General features: G+C 41.0%; 1 protein-coding gene across 14 annotated transcripts in view; it reads left to right on the top strand.

Annotated features, from left to right (window-relative positions):
* Window positions 1–19,581, top strand: part of EXOC6 (exocyst complex component 6) — a gene marked incomplete at its 3' end in the record, with an annotated part of 98,947 nt that overhangs the window by 19,503 nt on the left and 59,863 nt on the right. For 11 of the 14 annotated variants that reach the window (XM_082224911.1, XM_082224917.1, XM_082224919.1 and 8 more), the window contains exons 2-15: window positions 4,008–4,179; window positions 5,265–5,312; window positions 5,407–5,497; window positions 6,758–6,803; window positions 8,879–9,083; window positions 9,419–9,577; window positions 10,742–10,810; window positions 13,873–13,956; window positions 14,060–14,106; window positions 14,799–14,919; window positions 16,381–16,452; window positions 16,712–16,809; window positions 17,387–17,492; window positions 18,535–18,644. In XM_082224911.1, coding sequence (XP_082081037.1) covers window positions 4,008–4,179; window positions 5,265–5,312; window positions 5,407–5,497; window positions 6,758–6,803; window positions 8,879–9,083; window positions 9,419–9,577; window positions 10,742–10,810; window positions 13,873–13,956; window positions 14,060–14,106; window positions 14,799–14,919; window positions 16,381–16,452; window positions 16,712–16,809; window positions 17,387–17,492; window positions 18,535–18,644 — 1,428 coding nt within the window. The remainder of the gene's footprint in view (window positions 1–4,007; window positions 4,180–5,264; window positions 5,313–5,406; window positions 5,498–6,757; window positions 6,804–8,878; window positions 9,084–9,418; window positions 9,578–10,741; window positions 10,811–13,872; window positions 13,957–14,059; window positions 14,107–14,798; window positions 14,920–16,380; window positions 16,453–16,711; window positions 16,810–17,386; window positions 17,493–18,534; window positions 18,645–19,581) is intronic. The other 3 variants (XM_082224918.1, XM_082224914.1, XM_082224923.1) reach the window with 1 other exon arrangement.

Genomic DNA, 19,581 nt, shown 5'->3' on the forward strand with positions numbered 1-19,581 from the left:
CAAATTAAAATTCAGTATTAGGTACAGTTAATGAATTACAGACATAGGAATAGAGTGGGTCCTGAAAATGATAGATAGATAGTAGATAGATATAGATAGATAGATAGATATAAGATAGATTGATAGATAGATAGATAGATAGATGTACGCACCACCCATCTGACTGAGTTTCCCCAGCCACTCTGGGTAATTTCCAATAAATAAGAAACACAGTAAGACATCAGATATTAAAAACTCCCCTAAACAAGGCTGCCTTCAGATGTCTTCTAAAAGTCAGATAGTTGTTTATCTCCTTGACATCTGATGGGAGGGTATTTCACAGGGTGGGCATGACTACTGAGAAGGCCTTAGGTGTCAGAGGCCAGGGCGAAGAGGTGTATCCAGTGGCATAGCGTGGGGGGTGCAAGGGGGGCAGGCCGCACCGGGCGCAACATCTGGGGGGGTGCTCGCTGCCTCCGGAGTCGCCGAAGAGCCTCGGGTGCAGGCTGTAGCAGAGCTGCATGTCTCGCGGAACCGACGAGCTGTGCGCGCGTCCGGGCTGAAGGCGCCCGGCAGGCAGCGGCTCTCAGCGCTCACCACGGAGGACGCGCCAGACAGCCCCTCCTCACAGCCCCGCCTCCGCCGCTGCTGCAGCTGCTGGGCCATGTTGCATTTTCCTCGCCTCTCTGCCCCCCTCCTCCTCCAGGCAAGCGGCGTCGTTTGGGCGGCAGCGCCAGCGGCAACTCGCAGGTTAGGGGTTGGGGGGGCACAAATTACTTGCCTTGCCCCGGGTTAGGGGGCGCAAATTACTTGCGTTGCCCCGGGTGCTGACAACTCACGCTACGCCGCTGGGTGTATCTTTAGTATATGGCGGAAACTACTTAATGTGAGCCAGACAAACCTCTGTGGGGAGGGAATTCCACAGCCTAGGAGCTGCCTAGGTGAAGGATGCCTTCTCCTGGGCCCCCACCACCCTGAACTTCTGAGCGCAGTGGAACTACCAAGAGAAACCCTTCTGTGGATCTTAATACTGGAGAAGGTCTGTAGGGAAGGAGAAAATCTTTCAGATATTTGGGGCCAAAGTCATTTATGGATGCATACTGTTATGGCAAACCATGGTTTAGCTTGATGTGAGTGAATCTAGTCTCCCCTCCAGAATCCCTCTGTTTTCCTGCATGGCTCTCAGTTTTCACTATTTATTACTTCCTGTGTTCCCTGCACCATCAAATTTTGTTTAACACTAACCACTGTTAGTTTAAAACGAACCATATACATGTACCACATTTTGAAGTTGGCTCCTCTTAACCAGAGATCACCAACCTGGCACACTCTAGATGTATTGAACTACAACTCCCATCAGCCCTAGCTGGCCTGGCAATGGTAAGGAATGATGGAAGTTGTGGTCCTAAACATCTGGAGGGCAGTACAGTCATACCTCGGGTTACAGAGGCTTCAGGTTGCACATTTTTGGGTTACGGATGCGCCGAAACCTGGAAATACCGGGACGGGTTACTTCCAGGTTTCGGTACTCATGCATGTGCAAAAGTGCTTGCGCAGAAGCGCCGAATTGCAACCCGCATGTGCGCAGACGCGGCGCTGCGGGTTGCGGATGCTGCAGGTTGTTAATGTGCCTCCTGCACAGATCACATTCGCAACCCAAGCATCCACTGTACATTAGCTTGCATTTCATCAAATGTTAACTGTGGATAGTGGTGCTATATGGTTTGGTCACTGAGTGGCAATGGGCTTGATTGTATTTGGGTAGAGTTGTGAGTTTCCTGTATCTTTTCCTGTTCTATTTTGGAGAAGACAAGGAATGCTTCTCCCCTTACTTCTCTGACTGGTGCATCCTCTAAGCCTCCCATGACAGCAGCTGTAATTGTTTGGCGTTGTTTTGCCTCTTACTGTGTTTTGGCTTCCAGTGGCCTGACTTGAATTTCCCGTGTCTGCCAATCTCTGCTTGTTCTCATTTCCCATGCTCCTCGGCCACACTTCCATTCCTCTTTTGTTCTTCCACCAATGCCCTTCCTGCATATGTTCTGCTTCCCTCTGCCAACAGACACATTGGCTTGCGAGTGAGAGTGTTTTTTCCAGTCTCACTTGGTTGATTTCCCTCCTCTGCTCAGCAGCAGAGCCAATGCCATTTATAAGCTTGTATATGCGTGTGTATATGCATTTACCCAGAGACATTTGCAAACTGATGCAAACAGCAAATGCCGGGCAAGACTCCCTGAGTCATTGTTGCTGGTGCAAAGGGGAAAATGTGTAATTTGGTGTCTGGTATCTTGATAGGAAGGGACGTGGGTGGCGCTGTGGTCTAAACCACAGAGCCTAGGGCTTGCCGATCAGAAGGTCAGCGGTTCGAATTCCCACGACGGGGTGAGCTCCCGTTGCTCGGTCCCTGCTCCTGCCCACCTAGCAGTTCGAAAACACGTCAAAGTGCAAGTAGATAAATAGGTACCACTCTGGCAGGAAGGTAAACGGCGTTTCTGTGCGCTGCTCTGGTTCGCCAGAAGCGGCTTAGTCATGCTGGCCACATGACCCAGAAGCTGTCTGTGGACAAACGCTGGCTCCCTCGGCCTATAGAGTGATATGAGCCCCACAACCCCAGAGTCGTCCGCGACTGGATCTAACGGTCATGGGTACCTTTACCTTTATTTTGACAGGAAGGTCTATTGAGATATCCTGGATTAGGGGGCAACTGAGGCTCTCCTACCCCACCAAACTCAGTCTTCAGCAGGCCACCTCCCACCTGACTAACCTTACTTCCACCCTGTCCACCTCCTTAGTTCAGTGTTGCTTTTCTAGAGCTCAGCATTGGTTCGAACGTGGTGCTGACCAACCCCAAGGTTGCAGGTTTGATCCCCGAATGGGACAGCTGCATATTCCTGCATTTCAGGGGGTTGGACTAGATGATCCTCAGGGTCCTTTCCAACTCTAAAATTCTATCGGTCTATGAGCAGGGTGGAGGATGTGAACAAAGCAAGAATTAGTTTGCTCTGCTATTTCATGCCTTCCGTTCTACTAGTCTCCATGGGCACCGGCTGACTCCCATCTGGGGCTTTATACGTACATAACTGGAGTAAAAGCTCATCCCAACATCTGCTATGGACCCCCAAAATCTTCACTGGTAGGTCCCTCAAATTGCCAGAGCAGATTTTGAGGGTATGCCAGGGAGCCATGGGGACTGAAGAGAGGAAGGTGACGTCCCACTCTGGAAGCAGAACCCACGTTCGCTCTAGCTCAGACAGCTTTGGTTACAGCCTAATGGAATCACTGTGGTTAATGCTCCATTTTGATGCAATTAAAAATATACATATAAATTCCGTAAGCCATGTGTACCTTTTAATAGGTAGAATAGAGGGTGTTGTAAAATAAGAACATCTAAGAAAGTGATGCTGAATCTGATCTCTGGGTTTTGAGCATGTCTGTGCTAAAAATTGGTATTGCCCTATATTATTTATGTTATTTTACTTCTGTTTGTCTAGGCAGGCTTTCCTGGAAGGAGTGAGGCAGTACAATGGAGCCAAGTTTTGAATTTTTAGACACTGAGCAGTTGGCATTCATTCTCCGCTAGGGGGCTGATTGTGCAAGCTGATTTTGAACTGTATTTGCCTAGTGGCATGCAAAATGATGAAATATGATCTAGCATAGTTGAAGGCCATACATTTTGCATAGCAGCAATTTGTCTATTTAAATAAATGGCTATTTAGGAGATCTTTGTTGTTTGGCACACTAAGAGAAGAGCACTAAGGTATGAATAATAGAGCTGAGATTTGATTGGCTGAATACCTGACTTAATGAAATGAAGTCTTAGTTTATTCTTCAAGCCTTGGGTTATGTGTTTCACTTCCGAAAGGCAATTATGACGGTATTGATAACTGAATTAAGTGGCGAATTTATTAGTTCATGTGTAATCTTGGATTATTATTTTTAAAAACAAATTTGGAGAAGTTTCTGTTATTAGTAAAATTCTAAAAGCCTGCTAATTGCTAACTCAAATGTAATTATTTATATATACTTGACAGGTCTGTATATGATGATCAACCAAATGCACACCAAAAGTTTATGGAAAAGCTAGATGGATGTATACGTAACCATGACAAGGAGATTGAAAAGATGTGCAATTTTCACCACCAAGGCTTTGTAGATGCTATTACAGAACTTCTTAAAGTAAGGGCTGATGCAGAAAAACTCAAGGTAAGGTATTAGTTATGATTACAATTACTGCAAAGTAGTGAAAAAAATATTCTTCATAATCACACATTCCTTTTTCAAATATATTGATACATTTCTGTGCCTGGAACATTTTAATTGGTGTAGGTATCACAGTGGTGAAGACAGAATAATAGAGTTGCATAGCAAGATTGTGGATGTAAATATTTTAGCAAGTTTAATCTATTTTTTAAACAAGTACCCAAAATTCAGCAGGCTTTCTCCTTTCTCAAGCAAATGCTTCTCTGCTTTCTCAAAGGGCAGTTGGAATTGTTGGGATTCTTTAGAAACATGTTGTGAGATTTCCTCCGAAGTAAATGGTATAACTAGTCCCTTTAGCTCTCTTTACACATTTGCAAGAAAAATATGCACACCAGACAGAATGAGCATAGTTCACCAGAGGTTATGATTAGAACAGCATTATATAAAGGATATTCAGATAACAAGAGACCAAATACAACATCAATGAGGTCATTGAGCATCTTTGTTCAGAAATTAATGAGTTTTTTAATAAACTAGAATGTGCTCCCTTATTATGATGACCTAATGAGTCACTTAATATGTGGGAAAGTCTGAGGTCGAACACTGCCTGCACCTGCGGCATTAAAATGTTGCTGTGGCTTGGAGATTTCCACGTTTGATGTTAATCAACCACCCAGTGTTTGCATTCAGCAAAGTATGAATGTTTAATTACCGTAAAATGCAATCACCATTTCTTGCAGACAATGAATGGAACATAGAGCTCATTGAGGTTATCAAAAAGGGACCAGTGGTCAATTGGGTCAATGATTTGAATTGTTTGACAGACCTACAGAAACAAAAAAAGTTCAAAAATCCCAAGTAAATTTGAGAAGTTTGCCACAGAATCTGTTAGAAAGAACTGTCATAACTAATTGAAGTTAACAAAAACCCTTGGTGATCAAAAGTTCAAGTTCAAGCTGTAGAGTTAATTTGGATTTACATTTCTTTGTTCTAAGTTTCTCATGAAGCATGATCTGATTACAAGGGTGAGCGGCTGCATCAGGGCAATATGTGCATATTTGTCTAACAAAGGTGAAATTATTTTTAAGGTCCAAGTTACTGATACCAACCGAAGGCTTCAAGATGCTGGGAGAGAGGTGAGAAAATGGCGCTTCCTATGTGCTTAATGGATACTTGCAGGAAACACCGTAGGTGCGCAATTTAACTCTAGTATGTTTGGAAATATCCAAGGTGATTGCTGAGACGGAAGAAATCATCCACTGTAGACTTCAGCAGAGGAATATTACAACAGTGGTTGAGAAGCTGCAGTTGTGTCTTCCGGGTGAGTTACAAATCATGTGCAGTACTTAAGCAGCACTTGGCAAAATTAGAAGGATGCGCATTTCAGTACGGTTGGTTGAGAATTACCTCCATGTATTGTCGTTTATTTATTTTTAAAAAGGAATTATCATTGTTGTGGTCCTCGGCGGAACATTTCAGCTGAGATGTAGCTCACTTAGCTCTGCTCCTGTTTGATATCCAGGCTATTGGTGAAAGATTATGGATGAAGCTAATGATCATGGCTTAATGCATATATAATGTTGTCATGCTGTTGCAATGTCATTTGACCTCTATTTACACAGGCATTCCCTTGACCTCTTGACCCAAGTCTCCTGTTTTTAATTGCTGTGTTTTAATGGGACTGCTTTATTGCATGTTTTAATGATGGATGTTTGTTTTCATGTTTCCAGGATTTTTCACATTTGCTTGCTTCTTTTATATTTTGTTAGCTGCTTAGATGTTTATTTAAGCGGTATATAAATAAAAATAGCTGAAATCTGAAGCTATTTTAAATTGTTTATTAGGAGACTTTAATGCCTCCTCTCGCAACAGCTTTGAGGCCATGAACAAAGTAATATATATATATATATATATATATATATATATATATATATATATATAGTTCATGAATTAAAATACAATGCCATCATACAAATGCAGCTGAAAATGGATGGGATATTGGAAATAAGCACCAGCAAAGGCTTTGGAGCAAGCTAAAATAAATACCATCTCCCTTGTCCTGAATCACCGTTTGTGGATATTTTAGCTGCCGAACCCTTGCACATTGCCGTTCTGAATATGCCAGTGTTGTCCCACGTGGTGTGCTGCTTATTAAGAGCTGTTCTGGTAGAAGGCAATGACCTTCTTTTGTCGTGTGTGTGCCCTGTAACTTGCAAGGATTACAGTAGGTGGTACTGTTGGCATACAATGTGCTGCTCCCAGTAGCTTGTGATGGATCCTAGGGTACTTCCAATGGCTTAACTTAAAAAAGAAGAAGGTTAAGCTTGTGTTGATGTTGGCTTGAACTTACTGTTTGATTTTACTTTTCTGATTGTTCATGGACTCCCCCTCTCCCTTCACCATTCATTCCATTGCCTTACATCCCTCCCCCCCACCCCGTATTATTTCATCCTCTCATTGTAAAACATCCATGAGGCAAGTGTGCATTTGCATATAGAACTGGAGGACATATATGTATTTTGGAACCTTTGCACTTTTTTGTAGTAGGATTTATGTATTTTAATATCTTCGTTTTACACAGTACTGGAGATGTACAGCAAACTAAAAGAGCAGATGAATGTGAAAAGGTGAGTACAATTCCTTTAAGCCGAAGTATTGCTTTTTTATTATTAATGAATGGGTTCATCCACTTGTCTTCTGCAATTACCGATGGGATGGTAAAGACTACTCTGGTCAAGACATATAATGAATTGTGGTCTGCTCTTTGTACTCTTTTCATGTCTTTGTTTCATGCCTGTCATTACAAATGAACAGATGTTATGAGAAAAATTAACCTTTTTGAAGGGTTTAATGAGAAAAGAAGCCCTGTCTTGTGCAATACAAAACGAAAACATTTTAAGTTCTGTTTGTCACGGTATTTATCACTTTATTTGCTTTAGTGTTTTAGAATAGTCTACAAATAACTGATACAGCGTAGGAATGGCAAAGAAGCTTTCCTTGCTCATAATTTGCTTTTGGCTGCAGTCCTTTGAACATTTTACACAGGTGTAAATCCTATTGAATGCAGTGGGAGTGGCTTCTGAATAAGAATGCTTAGGGTTGCACTTTTTCTTTGAAAGCACATTCCAAAGCAGTATTATAACTGTAAAAAAGAAAGAAAAAGTTATTAATCCTTTCTACTACTTATACATTATAAGTGTTTGTTGTTACCCTGTTTAGCATTAATGTAATTGCTCTAATTGTAACTCCTGTGGAGCTGTGCAATAAAGCACAGTGTTACATCTGTCAATTTGGGGTATATATACATATATGTTTGTGTATTTGCATGAAGAATCTGAATGAATTCTGGTGCGAGGTAGTTATGGGTATGAAGGCAACTTATCAAAATGCTAATTTGGCAGCTTCTTAATATTTAGTCCCTGCAAGTCTCTCTCTCTCTCTCTCTCTCTCTCTCTCTCACACACACACACTTGTCTCTTTTTGTCTCTGACACTCTTACAATTGTGACTATTTATTTAAAACTTTTAAACCCCTCTCTTCAGCAAAATAAGGGAGGGCATAGCAGGTTACATATTCTAAGCCTGAAGGCAAGGACTATGACATGGCACAAACGGAAAGGGGTTTGACATGGAGAGTAAAAAAAGAAAATGCTGGCACTATTTCTTAGTTACAGAGTTCCTGTAATGACTAGCTCCTAGAAAAATTTCAATGAGAGGAGGAGCAAAAAATTGCTGGTCTTTCTGAAGAGTTGATGGAGAGGTTCTGCAAACCCAACTCTCTCCCTGTCCCACAGCCTGATTGGATAGTGACTGTAGATGACAGCAGGGGGAGGAGCCTGATCATCATTGCATACAATGGTCACTTCTGCTGATCATGCATTTTTCTTCTATACCACTGATTAAAAGTTAAGCAATGAAGAGCCAGGGAAAGCATCTCAGCTTGTTAGGCTGCATCTGTGCATTATGCACAACCGCAATTCAGCACTCTAGCCAGGAGATTGCACTTCATTATTTGCACAACGGCAAACGTTTCACAGATGAAACTACGTACAGTCTTGAGCATGAGTGGGTGAAGCTAGGGGCGGAGTCGGGTGATGTGACCAGCTGGAAAAGGGTGGGGCAAACACAACTCAGACTCAAAACGTGACAAAAGAGGAGTGAAGTCTGCGAGCAGACAGCAAGCTCCAGATTGCCAAAGTAGCGAGGCAAGCTGCACACACCACATGGCAATACATGAAATACACATATATTCACTGCATTGCATTTACATCTTTTTGGAGAATTTACTGAAGCAAAGCAAAGGGATGCCCAATCTTTGCCAGCCAGGTACCATCAAGGTGTTTTGAACTGCATCTCCCATCAGCCCCATTCAGCACAGCTGATAGGAGTTGTAGTCAAAAACATTTGTAGGGTGTCAGGTTGGCAAAGCCTGCGCTAGCCTAAATAAGCCATTTATGGCCAGGATTCTTAGCAGATATTATAGCTAAGAATGAACAGCAGCTAGAGGGCATATGGTGTAGAACTCTCCACAAAGGTGGCCAAACATGTACTAGGGCAGCTTCTCATCTCCCTCTGCCTCCACATTTGCTCCTTTTGAGATCCTAATCTTATTTGCACGAAACTGCTCAGACTGTTACAGTTTTCTTAGGATTACATTCGGATGGTAAACAACAACAACAACAACCCCCCCTTCTTTTCTCCAGATATTATTCTGCTTTAAAGACTATGGAACAGCTAGAAAACATCTACTTTCCCAGAGTTAGTCAGTACCGGTTTTGTCAGATAATGATTGAAAACCTTCCAAAACTTCGTGAGGAAATTAAAGAGATTTCCATGTCGGATCTGAAGGACTTCCTAGAGAGTATTCGGAAGCATTCGGATAAAATTGGTGAGACAGCGATGAAACAGGTATGTTTGCTGAAATCTAAGCATATTCAAGCTTGACTAAACCAATCGTAATCTAGCCTCAATTCATCTGCTTACAAGGCTTTACATGACAAGAGGTGCTACACAAACACCTTCCTTCCCTCTGCACCCCCATGGGTGCCCGACTTGTGCAAACTTCCTCTCACATTTTCAAAACGTAGGAATTGCATGAATCCAACCTGTGTCAGTTAACTCAACTGGAAAATATTTTGGTCTTGTGTGACTTGGCCATTACTTGTCTTTGCTTTCGTAGGACCATAATGAATTGCATGTGATCTTTTTGTATGTGTGTTCAATGGCGTGTTTTGCTATTACAGGCACAGCAGCAGAAAACCTTTAATACTGGTCTCCAGAAGCAAAACAATTTCCGTTATGGGAAGAGTCCATATATAAATAATGATGGCATTCCAGAGCCAAGGAATAAAATTGTTTCAAAACAAAACCTTGAAGAGGAAGAGGAAGAACATGAAGATGAGGTATTTTGATCTCAAATAATTTCCCTTCATTTTACTTGTGCTTATTGTTCAGCCTTTAGGAAACAATCCTGAAATAGGTGAAAGTGAATCTTAGAGTCTCTCAGGGGGCTTGTGGTAACCCATTAGACCATCTACCGTATTTTTCGCCCTATAGGATGCACTTTTCCCCCTCCCAAAATGAAGGGGAAATGTGTGTGCATCCTATGGGGCGAATGCAGGCTTTCACTGAAGCCTGGAAAGCGAGAGGCGTCGGTGCGCACCGACCCCTCTGCTCTCCAGGCTTCAGGAAGCTATCCGCAAGCCTTGGGAGCCTGGCCGGAGGGCCCGCCGGGCTCGCAAGGCTTGTGGGCAGCAGCCTGCAGCCTGAAGCACGGGGCACGCCCCGGAGCACACCCCGTGCTTCGCACAGATGTCTGCAAGCCTTGGGAGCCCAGCGGGAGTTTCCTGTTCTAGGGGCTGGGGCCGGGGGAAGCTCCGGCTTCCCCAGACCCGCAGCTGGGGGGGGGGTTGTAAATATTTATTTATTTATTTATTTCCCCCAAAAAAACCGAGGTGCGCCCTATGGGCCAGTGTGCCCTATAGGGCGAAAAAACCGGTAGCTTTCTTTTCATTTTGAATAGCAATTTTCCACATGAAAAAGCCCTCAGTTTTAAAAAAGCAATATGCCACATCAAATGGGGTGCGGGGAGAAAGCTGCTGGTTGAGGAAAGTGGTTTTTGGATTATCATTTTTTACAATACTCACTTGTACAAAGTACTGGCACATCTTTTTTGCTGCCCCAGCAGCCATTTTGTGCTGACTGCCATGACACTTTTATCAATATATGAGTTCCAGCACTACATTATTATTTTTTACTAAATAAAGAACAGAGTATAACCATTAATTTTATCCCATGAGGAAAGAGTGGAGAAATAAGTGCTCACTGAATATTATTCAGGCAATTTTGATTTGACTTCAATATTTATAGAAGGGAATCATACTTTTATCAGGCCTTTATCTGTCAAGGGCACCTGTACAATTACCAAAATGGCCGATCATGGCAGAGTCTGCCTCCTATCTAAATGCTGGCATCCTATTTGGCTTACTGTTATTAGTTTCTAATGCTCATTTGATTTATGAATGTCATGCTGAAGCTGAATGTGTTTTGGTTCCCCCTTCCTACAGGTTTTGACAGCTCATGATCTGGTAGATTTTTCTCCTGTTTATCGATGCTTGCATATTTACTCAGTTCTGGTACGTATATCATTCGTTTTTTGTGTGTGGATTTTTAATTTTTACATTCCTCTTATCCTTTTCTCTGTTTTCTTTCTGTGTCTCAAAACTACATGAGTTTTCGTAAGACCATTGCAGCTACCTTAACAGAAATCCACCTGTGTTCTAAAAATAATGTGAGTGTGCTGTTTCTGCCAGACTCTGTTGACATCCTTTAGTTTATATCCATTAATACCTGTACCAGAATTTTTATAAGATTGTGTCGATATATGCACCTTCCATCCAGGGTAGGAATTCATGAGAGATTTCCAGTTTTTGTTATTGGGTGATCAGGAGAGAGAGAACCTGTTTCTTGGTAGCAACAGAGCAATAGTAATTGCTATCCCAACAGAGCATCCTTCGTATCAAATTAATTATGGTTCTTGTGTTGTTTTAGGTAAGAATATGCCTAAAGCATAGACATAGGCAAACTCGGCCTTCCAGATGTTTTGGGACTACAACTCCCATCATCCCTAGCTAACAGGACCAGTGGTCAGGGATGATGGGAGTTGTAGTCCCAAAACATCTGGAGGGCCAAGTTTGCCTATTCCTGATATAGGGTAAAGAGCACATTCCAGCAAATGAGTTAAATATACCTAAATTCAGATGTAATTTCAGTAGGAGAATTAAGCATAAGCTAAAGTTGCTCCCATTGAAAGGTACGGGAGTGAAAAAGTGTGTGTTCTGTTGGATAGTTGCAAGATCTTGCTCATGTAACTAATTTGACAAATATGACTCATATGGGGGTGGGGGGGGTAGACCACGAACAACTCAAGTGGCAAAATGGAAACTTTAGAGCTTTCCAAAGATAAAATTGTAACTAGTAGCTTTGATACAGTAAAAATACTGTAATACTGTTGCTGATTAGGCATCACAAGCCTTTTCACTGGTTGGAAACTAGCTTTTGTGTGCTTTGTTTCTTGAATAGTCATGGTGATGGGGAGCAGTGGTCGGGACTGGGACCATGCCAGGGGAAGGGTTTTAACCCTTTCCCCCCTGCTGTGGAACTGATCGGGACCACCCACCCCCACAGCTGCTATTTACTTTGTGCGTTTAGGAAGAATGCTACTTGAAAAATGCTCCTGCTAGGTAAATACTGTGCTGTATTTGCAATTATGCTACAGTAGTTGTTTCAGAATTACATGTTGCTCTTGGCTGAAGATGAAAACTCACATGGGATGGTAAGTACTTACATACATAGGTGTCCGTTCACTGAATCTATTTTTAGAGTAATTGAAAGTACTGTATAGTTCTCTTGATCTGATAATGTAAACCACCAGCTTAGTTTACAGATCTTGTATTTTTAAATAATCTTTCAGCTTTGCATTTTGAGAAAGCCATCGAGTGTAGTGGGTATTTCCATGTCTGCAATTTCTTATTACGGTGCCCAATATATCTTTCTGCTTTGAATTTACTAATTAATGGAAACCTAAATAAGTAAGCTAAGCTAACCGCAAGAGTAGTAAAGCTGAACTTGAGCAGTTTAAGAGGGGTTTTTTGTTTTGTTTTTTAAATTCTGCTTACATGCAAATTACATTAATTTCAGTATATACAGATGAGTCAATTTTTGTTGTGGTTTTTAAGTAGACAGATGGTTCTTTCTGAATGAATCATCACAATAAAAAAGATCTAAATAGATTCTCTCCCCCCCCCACATTATGAAGAGCTCTGAGAGTCAGGGGACAACCCCCCCCCCCATTTCATAGGAAATAGAAACCAATGAAGTATAGAGGGTGGCCATTAAATATGTGCCACAAATAGATGTTTATTTTAAATATTAAATGAAGTCTTAGCAATGTTAATCAAGGAGAGTGAAAAGCACACCAGAAAAAGGTTTGTTCTCATTTTTCTCAAACTGATATTCCACACCACATAACTATACTACTTGAACATACTGAAACTATTAAGGAAGATAATGCCCTTAACTGCAATGCCTACTCTATTTACGGTAGCCCTAATCTGTGTGACATCTTTAAATCTGGGCACGCTATGATGTTTCCAAACCTGAATATAACTATCTAATTAAAATTTAGCATGATGTAAGGGAGAAATAGCTGGTTTCTTTTTCTTTCCTTTCTTCCCCCCCGCCCCCGCCCCGGTCCCATACTTTCAAAACTGCACTTATGCATAATCTGGATAGATTTCGTGAGTGCTGAATTTCTAAAGTACTTTGCAAGAATATGGCTTTGGTGCTAGATTCAGATGGATGAGAACACAACTCTGCTCAATTTATATACCAAAGGGTACCCATTTCCTTTTTCATAGCAAAATATAATCAATTCTAACCATGTTGCTGAATAGTAGTAAATCATATTTGGAAATTTTAAACTTCAAACATCATAAATGGGTTTATTTAATGCTGTAGGAGCTAGCCTTGATTTCTTGTTACCTGCAGAAAAAACAGTCAGTACTTTTGGCCGACCTTTCAACATAGTAACACCCCCACCCCCATTTTACATTTTCAACTAAATTTAAGATTCTTGGCAAAGCATCCTTCCATAAAGTTGATACCCTTCCAAGCCCAAGACATCAGGAATAATTGTCAGCTTTTCATGTTGTTTTAAATTTCATCCACTGGTGGTGGAAACTTAACAGTGAACAAATCCTTGAGAGGCAAGATATTTTCCCCCATGGCTTTTGAAATGTCACAAATCAGCATTGTAAGTTTTCTTATAAATGATGCGAATTGGAAAAGAAAATGTTCTTTTTGTTCTAAGTAAGGAGTCGTTGAATGTCAACTTGCTGTTCAATAGTATTGTCAAAATGAGTTTGTTGAACTAAATGTGAAATTAGGGGTTGGGAACAGGTTCCATCTGGTAGGCTGGATCCTGAACTCCATCACCCCTAGTGGACCACTTTGACATTTGGGCGGGTCCACACTCCTGTCAGTCACCTGATGTTACAAATGAATGTCTCAGATGAAGTGCTTTTGGCTGTGTTTAGAGTATTGCCATTCCACAAACGTAACATACATTTTTGTCTGTGTACTTTCACAAGATTTTTTTTTTAAAAAGATCTATGTATATATTTATTTTCCCCTTTAGGGTGATGCAGAGACATTTGAAAATTACTATAGAAAACAAAGAAGGAAACAAGCAAGACTAGTGTTGCAGCCACAGTCAAACATGGTACTTAATTTTCCTTTTAATGGAGATTGGTCTGTTTTAAAATACTTAACATATCAGATAACTGTTTATATATATATATATATATTGCATTCTTTTCTTAAAGCATGAAACGGTGGAAGGTTACAGAAGATACTTCAGTCAGATTGTAGGGTGAGTTCCAAAACATGGGTGTCTGTTGCTCTCCTGCTTTATAGGCCTTTCTTTGTGGTAGCTTTTGACTCTTCAGCTTGTTCAGTGTTGATTTGCAGCAATGCTAACTGCATTTTTGCCTAACCTGTTGACTGCTGCCTGCTTCAGATGTTGCCAAATGCCTGGGAGGCAGTGTGTGTGTGGGAGAGCAAATAACTCATGCTCAACCTCCATCCCAAAATAGCTTAAGCTTGCTTGAAAGCAAATCTTGTGCTTACTCTTGGAATGGGGTTTCCAGTGCAACCCCCCCTCTTTTCCCTGGCCCCACAGAGAATTGTCACTCTCATCAGTGTATGTGTACCATAAACTCATTGACTGTCTGTTCGGATAGGAGAAATTGGTTCTGTCCCACAGCCTTGCCCCCACTGGTGGGGCCACAAATTAGCTTTATGACTGCTATTGCAACTCAGTTACTAGTTTCAAGGCAAATGACAAAGGGTGGCTTTCACCCTCAAGCTGGTTTGTGTAATCCTGTTAAACACCCTCTAGCAGCAAACCCCATAAAAATTGGTAACACTGGTTTAAACCTGTGTGTGTGTGTGTGAGAGAGAGAGAGAGAGAGAGAGCAAGAAACAAACAAGAAGCGGGTTGTTGTTTGGTTATTTATGATTTTAACGGCGATTATTCCTCTTAACTATTTTCTATGCGTTCAGTTTTTTTGTAGTAGAAGATCACATTTTACACGTAACCCAAGGATTGATAACGAGAGCTTACACTGATGAACTTTGGAACATGGCGCTTTCAAAGATTATTGCGGTCCTTAGAACTCATTCGGTAAGTGAGAAGGTGTTGCCAAGATGCCCTTTAGGTTTATTTACTTAAAGAACTTATGAGTGTGTTTAAAGGAAGGATCATGCCAAAGTAAGGGGGTGGGGAATCCAGGTCCATTATTGGGAGGGTGTTGTGGGTTTTTTTGTAATTAAAAATTGCTCAGATTGGGGGAGAGCCTGCCAAGCTTTTGTTTGTCCCACCAGTCTCAGGCTGTGAGCCACAGCCCTGGGCTATCTGCATAATCCTTTGCTGATTTACAACTCCCTGGGTCTTCCAAACTGTGGCTTTAGTCCGGCAGTTTAGAATATGCAGAGTTAATCTGCTGTTATTATTGCAATCCGTCCTAATTAGTTTCAACTGACCTCTTCATTAGATCAGATTGAATTAGTTTAGTGCTGAAAGCAGCACCAGGAAATAGTTCCTAATTATCATTCCAAAACCCCTGTTTCCAAAATAAACTTCACCAGCGGAACCCTTAGAGCTGCCCTCTTCTTTTTTTTGGTACTTCTGTTGCAACATAGACACAATGCCTTGGATCTCTTTCCAGCTACTTGAAACTGGAACAGTGTTGTTAATTTAATATCTGCATTATTTGGTTGAGGGATAATTAATCACTATATAATGTGTGTCATTTAATGCAAAGTTATTTTTGCTCAATTTGCCCAGCTGAATACCTGCATGAGAAAGAGTGGAATAGCTTCAGTTGCTTAGGAGCATTCAAATTTGGGAAACTGCCCTATAATATGAGTCAAGCCATTGGTCCATCTAGTTCAGTATTGTTTACACTGACTGGCAGCAGTTGTCCAGGGTTTCAGATTTGGGTCTCTCTCAGCCTTACCTGGCGATGCCAGAGATTGAATCTGGGACATTCTGCATGCAAAGCAGATTCTCTAACTGTTGCTGACAGAATGGGTCTGTGGCAACCTGTGTGGTGTCCATTGTGATTAAAAAATAATATTCGCACCACCTCACAAAAATAGTAATAGTATTCATTTATTACCCACTCTTCATCCAAAGATCCCAGGGCACAAAACAACAATATAAAACACAACATTGTTATTTCAAAAGCAAATCCATCAATATAAGTACATTCCAATAATAATAATAATAATAATAATAATAATAATAATAATAATAATAATAATTTATTTCCCCAGCCACTCTGAGCGGCTCCCAACAGAATATTAAAAGCACAATAAAACGTCAAACGTGGTTGTTTATTTCCTTGACATCTGATGGGAGGGCATTCCAGAGGGCGGGCGCCACTACCGAGAAGGCCCTCTGCCTGGTTCATTCATGCCATTTTGTTGCATGACTGTTTTGTAGATGGATCATTTTGAGCAGTTAGAATAATAGACTCATAGAATTGTAGGGTTGAAAGGGACCGCAAGGGTCATCTACTCCAAGCCTTCCATTGGTTAAAATTCGATTTTTGAAACACAATGTGCGGTTTTTACCTTTCAGTCCTATTGCACTGATCCTGATCTTGTTTTGGAGCTGAAGAATCTGATTGTCGTGTTTGCTGACACCTTGCAGGTTGGTGGTAAAATACTTCGTTGTAAGCATTTCATTGGGTGTTCATTTGCAGCCCTTCTGTTGCCCAACTCAATTCAATTCAATGTCTAAACAGTAAGCCAAGGAAATGTATTATTTAAGGACATGTATATACCAAGGATGCCTTTATGTATTGATAGCAGGCATCAACTCTTAAAATTTTGCGGTATCATATTTTCACTTATACTCACTTGCAGCGATAGCATCTTTTAAAATATGTTTTTAAATACTGTTTTCCTAGGGCTACGGGTTTCCTGTGAATAGACTCTTTGATCTTTTATTTGAAATAAGGGACCAGTACAATGAAACGCTGCTTAAAAAATGGGCTGTATTGTTCAGGTTAGTATCACAGAATATGAAGATCCTGTTTCAAAGTAATGTTAACCAGTTTTGGTTGTTCTTTCGATGGCTATATAGTTGCATATATCCAGCCAGGGGATTTCACGTAAAGAAAAAAATTCTAGCTCTTTAGAATTATTGTCAAAGTTACAATTGAAAGTGTGTGTGAAATGTGTGAAAGATGGAGCAGGACTACAGTGTCCTACATAGTCTTTGTTTATCTCCATGGCTAACAGAAGCTGTCTAAATTACACAAAATAAACAAATACCTGAAGTCCCACGGGTTTCTATTTCCTACCCTTGGACACTCTGCCTAACAGGCAATCACTTTTAAATAGTGCTGCCTCTGCTTCTATGTATTCCTTCCCACCAGCGGTTCACAGCTGCTCCTGTCCCCAGACTTTGAGCGCTAGCAATTAGATGGTTCAGGAGCAGTCTGTGACACCAGAGTTCAGCACATGCTTAGCTCTCAATGTTGAAAGCCGTAGAAGTGCTTCACTTTGGCTAGATTGTGCCCATATACGTTTGCCGTGTGTTTCGGTATTTATGTTTCTAATATGCTCATTTGATTGCACAGGGATATTTTTGAAGCAGATAATTGCAGCCCAATTCCCGTCTCAAATGAAGAAGAGTACAAAATTGTCATTAGCAAATTTCCCTTTCAAGATCCGGAACTTGATAAGGTAAGAAAACACACACTGTGCAAAAGCATCTGGGGAGGCATCATGATGATCCTCCAAACCAAGTGCACTCCCTCTTTCCTCTCTTCTGTGTGCACATAGAAGAGGAGGCTTCTTCCAGTTAGTGGCAAACCATTGTAATTTTGTCTGAATGCGGCAAACTGGTTTGCTCAAATCCTAGTTTGCCTGCGAGCTAGGATCAATTTTCAATATGTGTCTGGTGTATATGCACAATTTTGTTTTTGAAGTGTATGTATTTCTATCCTGGGACTTTGGGGTGAAGTATATATACATAAAATAAATAATAAATAAATATTATTGTCTCAGTGCAGACGTAACCATTAATTAGGGATTAAGGCGAGGACAATGGGATTGTGTGCCTGGGCCCTTCCTCTCAGCTCATCTTCTTTTGTGTGTAGATTTCCTCTTACTACCCAATCCTCTTTTTCAGTCCTTAGGTGTTCTGGGCATTAAGAGAGCAGTACACACTTGTAGAATCCTGTAAAAGGAGAAATAACCTGATGAATTAGTGTGTTGTTGTTTTTTTGTTTTAAAAAAGCAAAACTTAACATACTTATAGCCTCCCTCGCCTTTTAAAATTCAATTTATACAGCTTGGAATGTATGGCCGTATTTGTGGTCCCAACTTGGAGAGATCTGAATACTGTAGCATATTTTTATATGATGAATTGTGTTGTCAGTCTCTTGCGGCCTTGCCCATCAGATGTTAGGAATGGCATGCCTCTCCCTATGCAGAGAGAGGGGAAACTTTTATGACTATAGAGATATCACAGCCAAATACAACTTAGCACAGGCACCCCCAACCTTCGGCCCTCCAGATGTTTGGGACTACAATTCCCATAATCCTTGACCACTGGTCCTGTTAGCTAGGAATCATGGGAGTTGTAGGCCAAAACATCTGGAGGGCCACAAGTTGGGGATGCCTAGCTTAGCATATGATATTACAGTCCTTTTCTCCAACCTGCTTAGCTTTAGCCACTTTGAAATGCAGCGTAACATGGCACATATGTGTTTTGTTTCCGCAGCAGGGTTTTCCAAAGAAACTTCCAATGTCTCAGTCAGTGCCTCAGATTTATATCCAGGTCAAAGAATTCATTTATGCAAGCCTTAAGTTTTCAGAGTCACTTCATCGCAGGTAAGCATTTACAAAAGCTGTGTGTGTGTGTGTGTGTGTGTGTGTGCGTGTGTGTGTAAAAGACACGTAGGACCTATATATATACAAGAAGAAAGGGTTGGAACTCAGAACACAAGGTGTGCTATCTAAAGGTCCCAGGTTCAATTGTATCCCAGGTAGGTAAAGGTAAGACTGCTCTCCGAAAGCCCTGAGAGCTGCTGTCAGTCAGCATAGGCGATGCTGAGCTAGATGGAGCAATTGCGAATATGGTAAGATGCAGTACAACAATGCATGTATGAAGATGGCTGCGTTACCAGATAAGGAATCTGCAAGTTGCATCAAAATCAAACAGCTGGCAGTCTTCTTGCAACTAGGGAGCATGTGGAATCATTGCTAGTGTTGCAGCCTGGTTATGAACATATAGAGGTGCTGAAATGTATTAACTAGTATCCGATCAGGTAGCTGTACACAGAACTCCTGTTTCTGACTTTATACTTATTTTGGCTATGCTCTTCAGAAAAAAAGGCAAATACAAAGTATACATTCAAAGCTATGTAATTAACAGGAAATGAAAATATTATCTTAAAAGAGTTCAAAATAAAACATTATGAAGGAGGTCAACGAGAGAATGCACGTTTAAAGCATTTAATGCGACTACAGAATGCACATTTAATGCTGCCAAGTTAACAAAAAAATATCTTGAACATTTCAAAAGAAAACATTACTAAATGAAGTCAAATATAAAATCTACATTTAGAGCAGCACAATTATCAAAAGAACAAAGGATTGTCATAATTATGTTGTTTTGAATGTATATTTTACTTCCTTCTGTTATGTTTTCTTCTGTATTGTTTGGTGTTTTAATGTAGGTTGTAAGCCGCTTGGATATTTCGTTCCATAAATATTTAAAGTGGTATAAAAATGAAATGAAGTTCAATAAAAATAAGTATAGAACATA

Source organism: Podarcis vaucheri (genome assembly GCF_965113315.1).
Source record: "Podarcis vaucheri genome assembly, chromosome: 5".
Lineage (NCBI taxonomy): Eukaryota > Metazoa > Chordata > Lepidosauria > Squamata > Lacertidae > Podarcis > Podarcis vaucheri.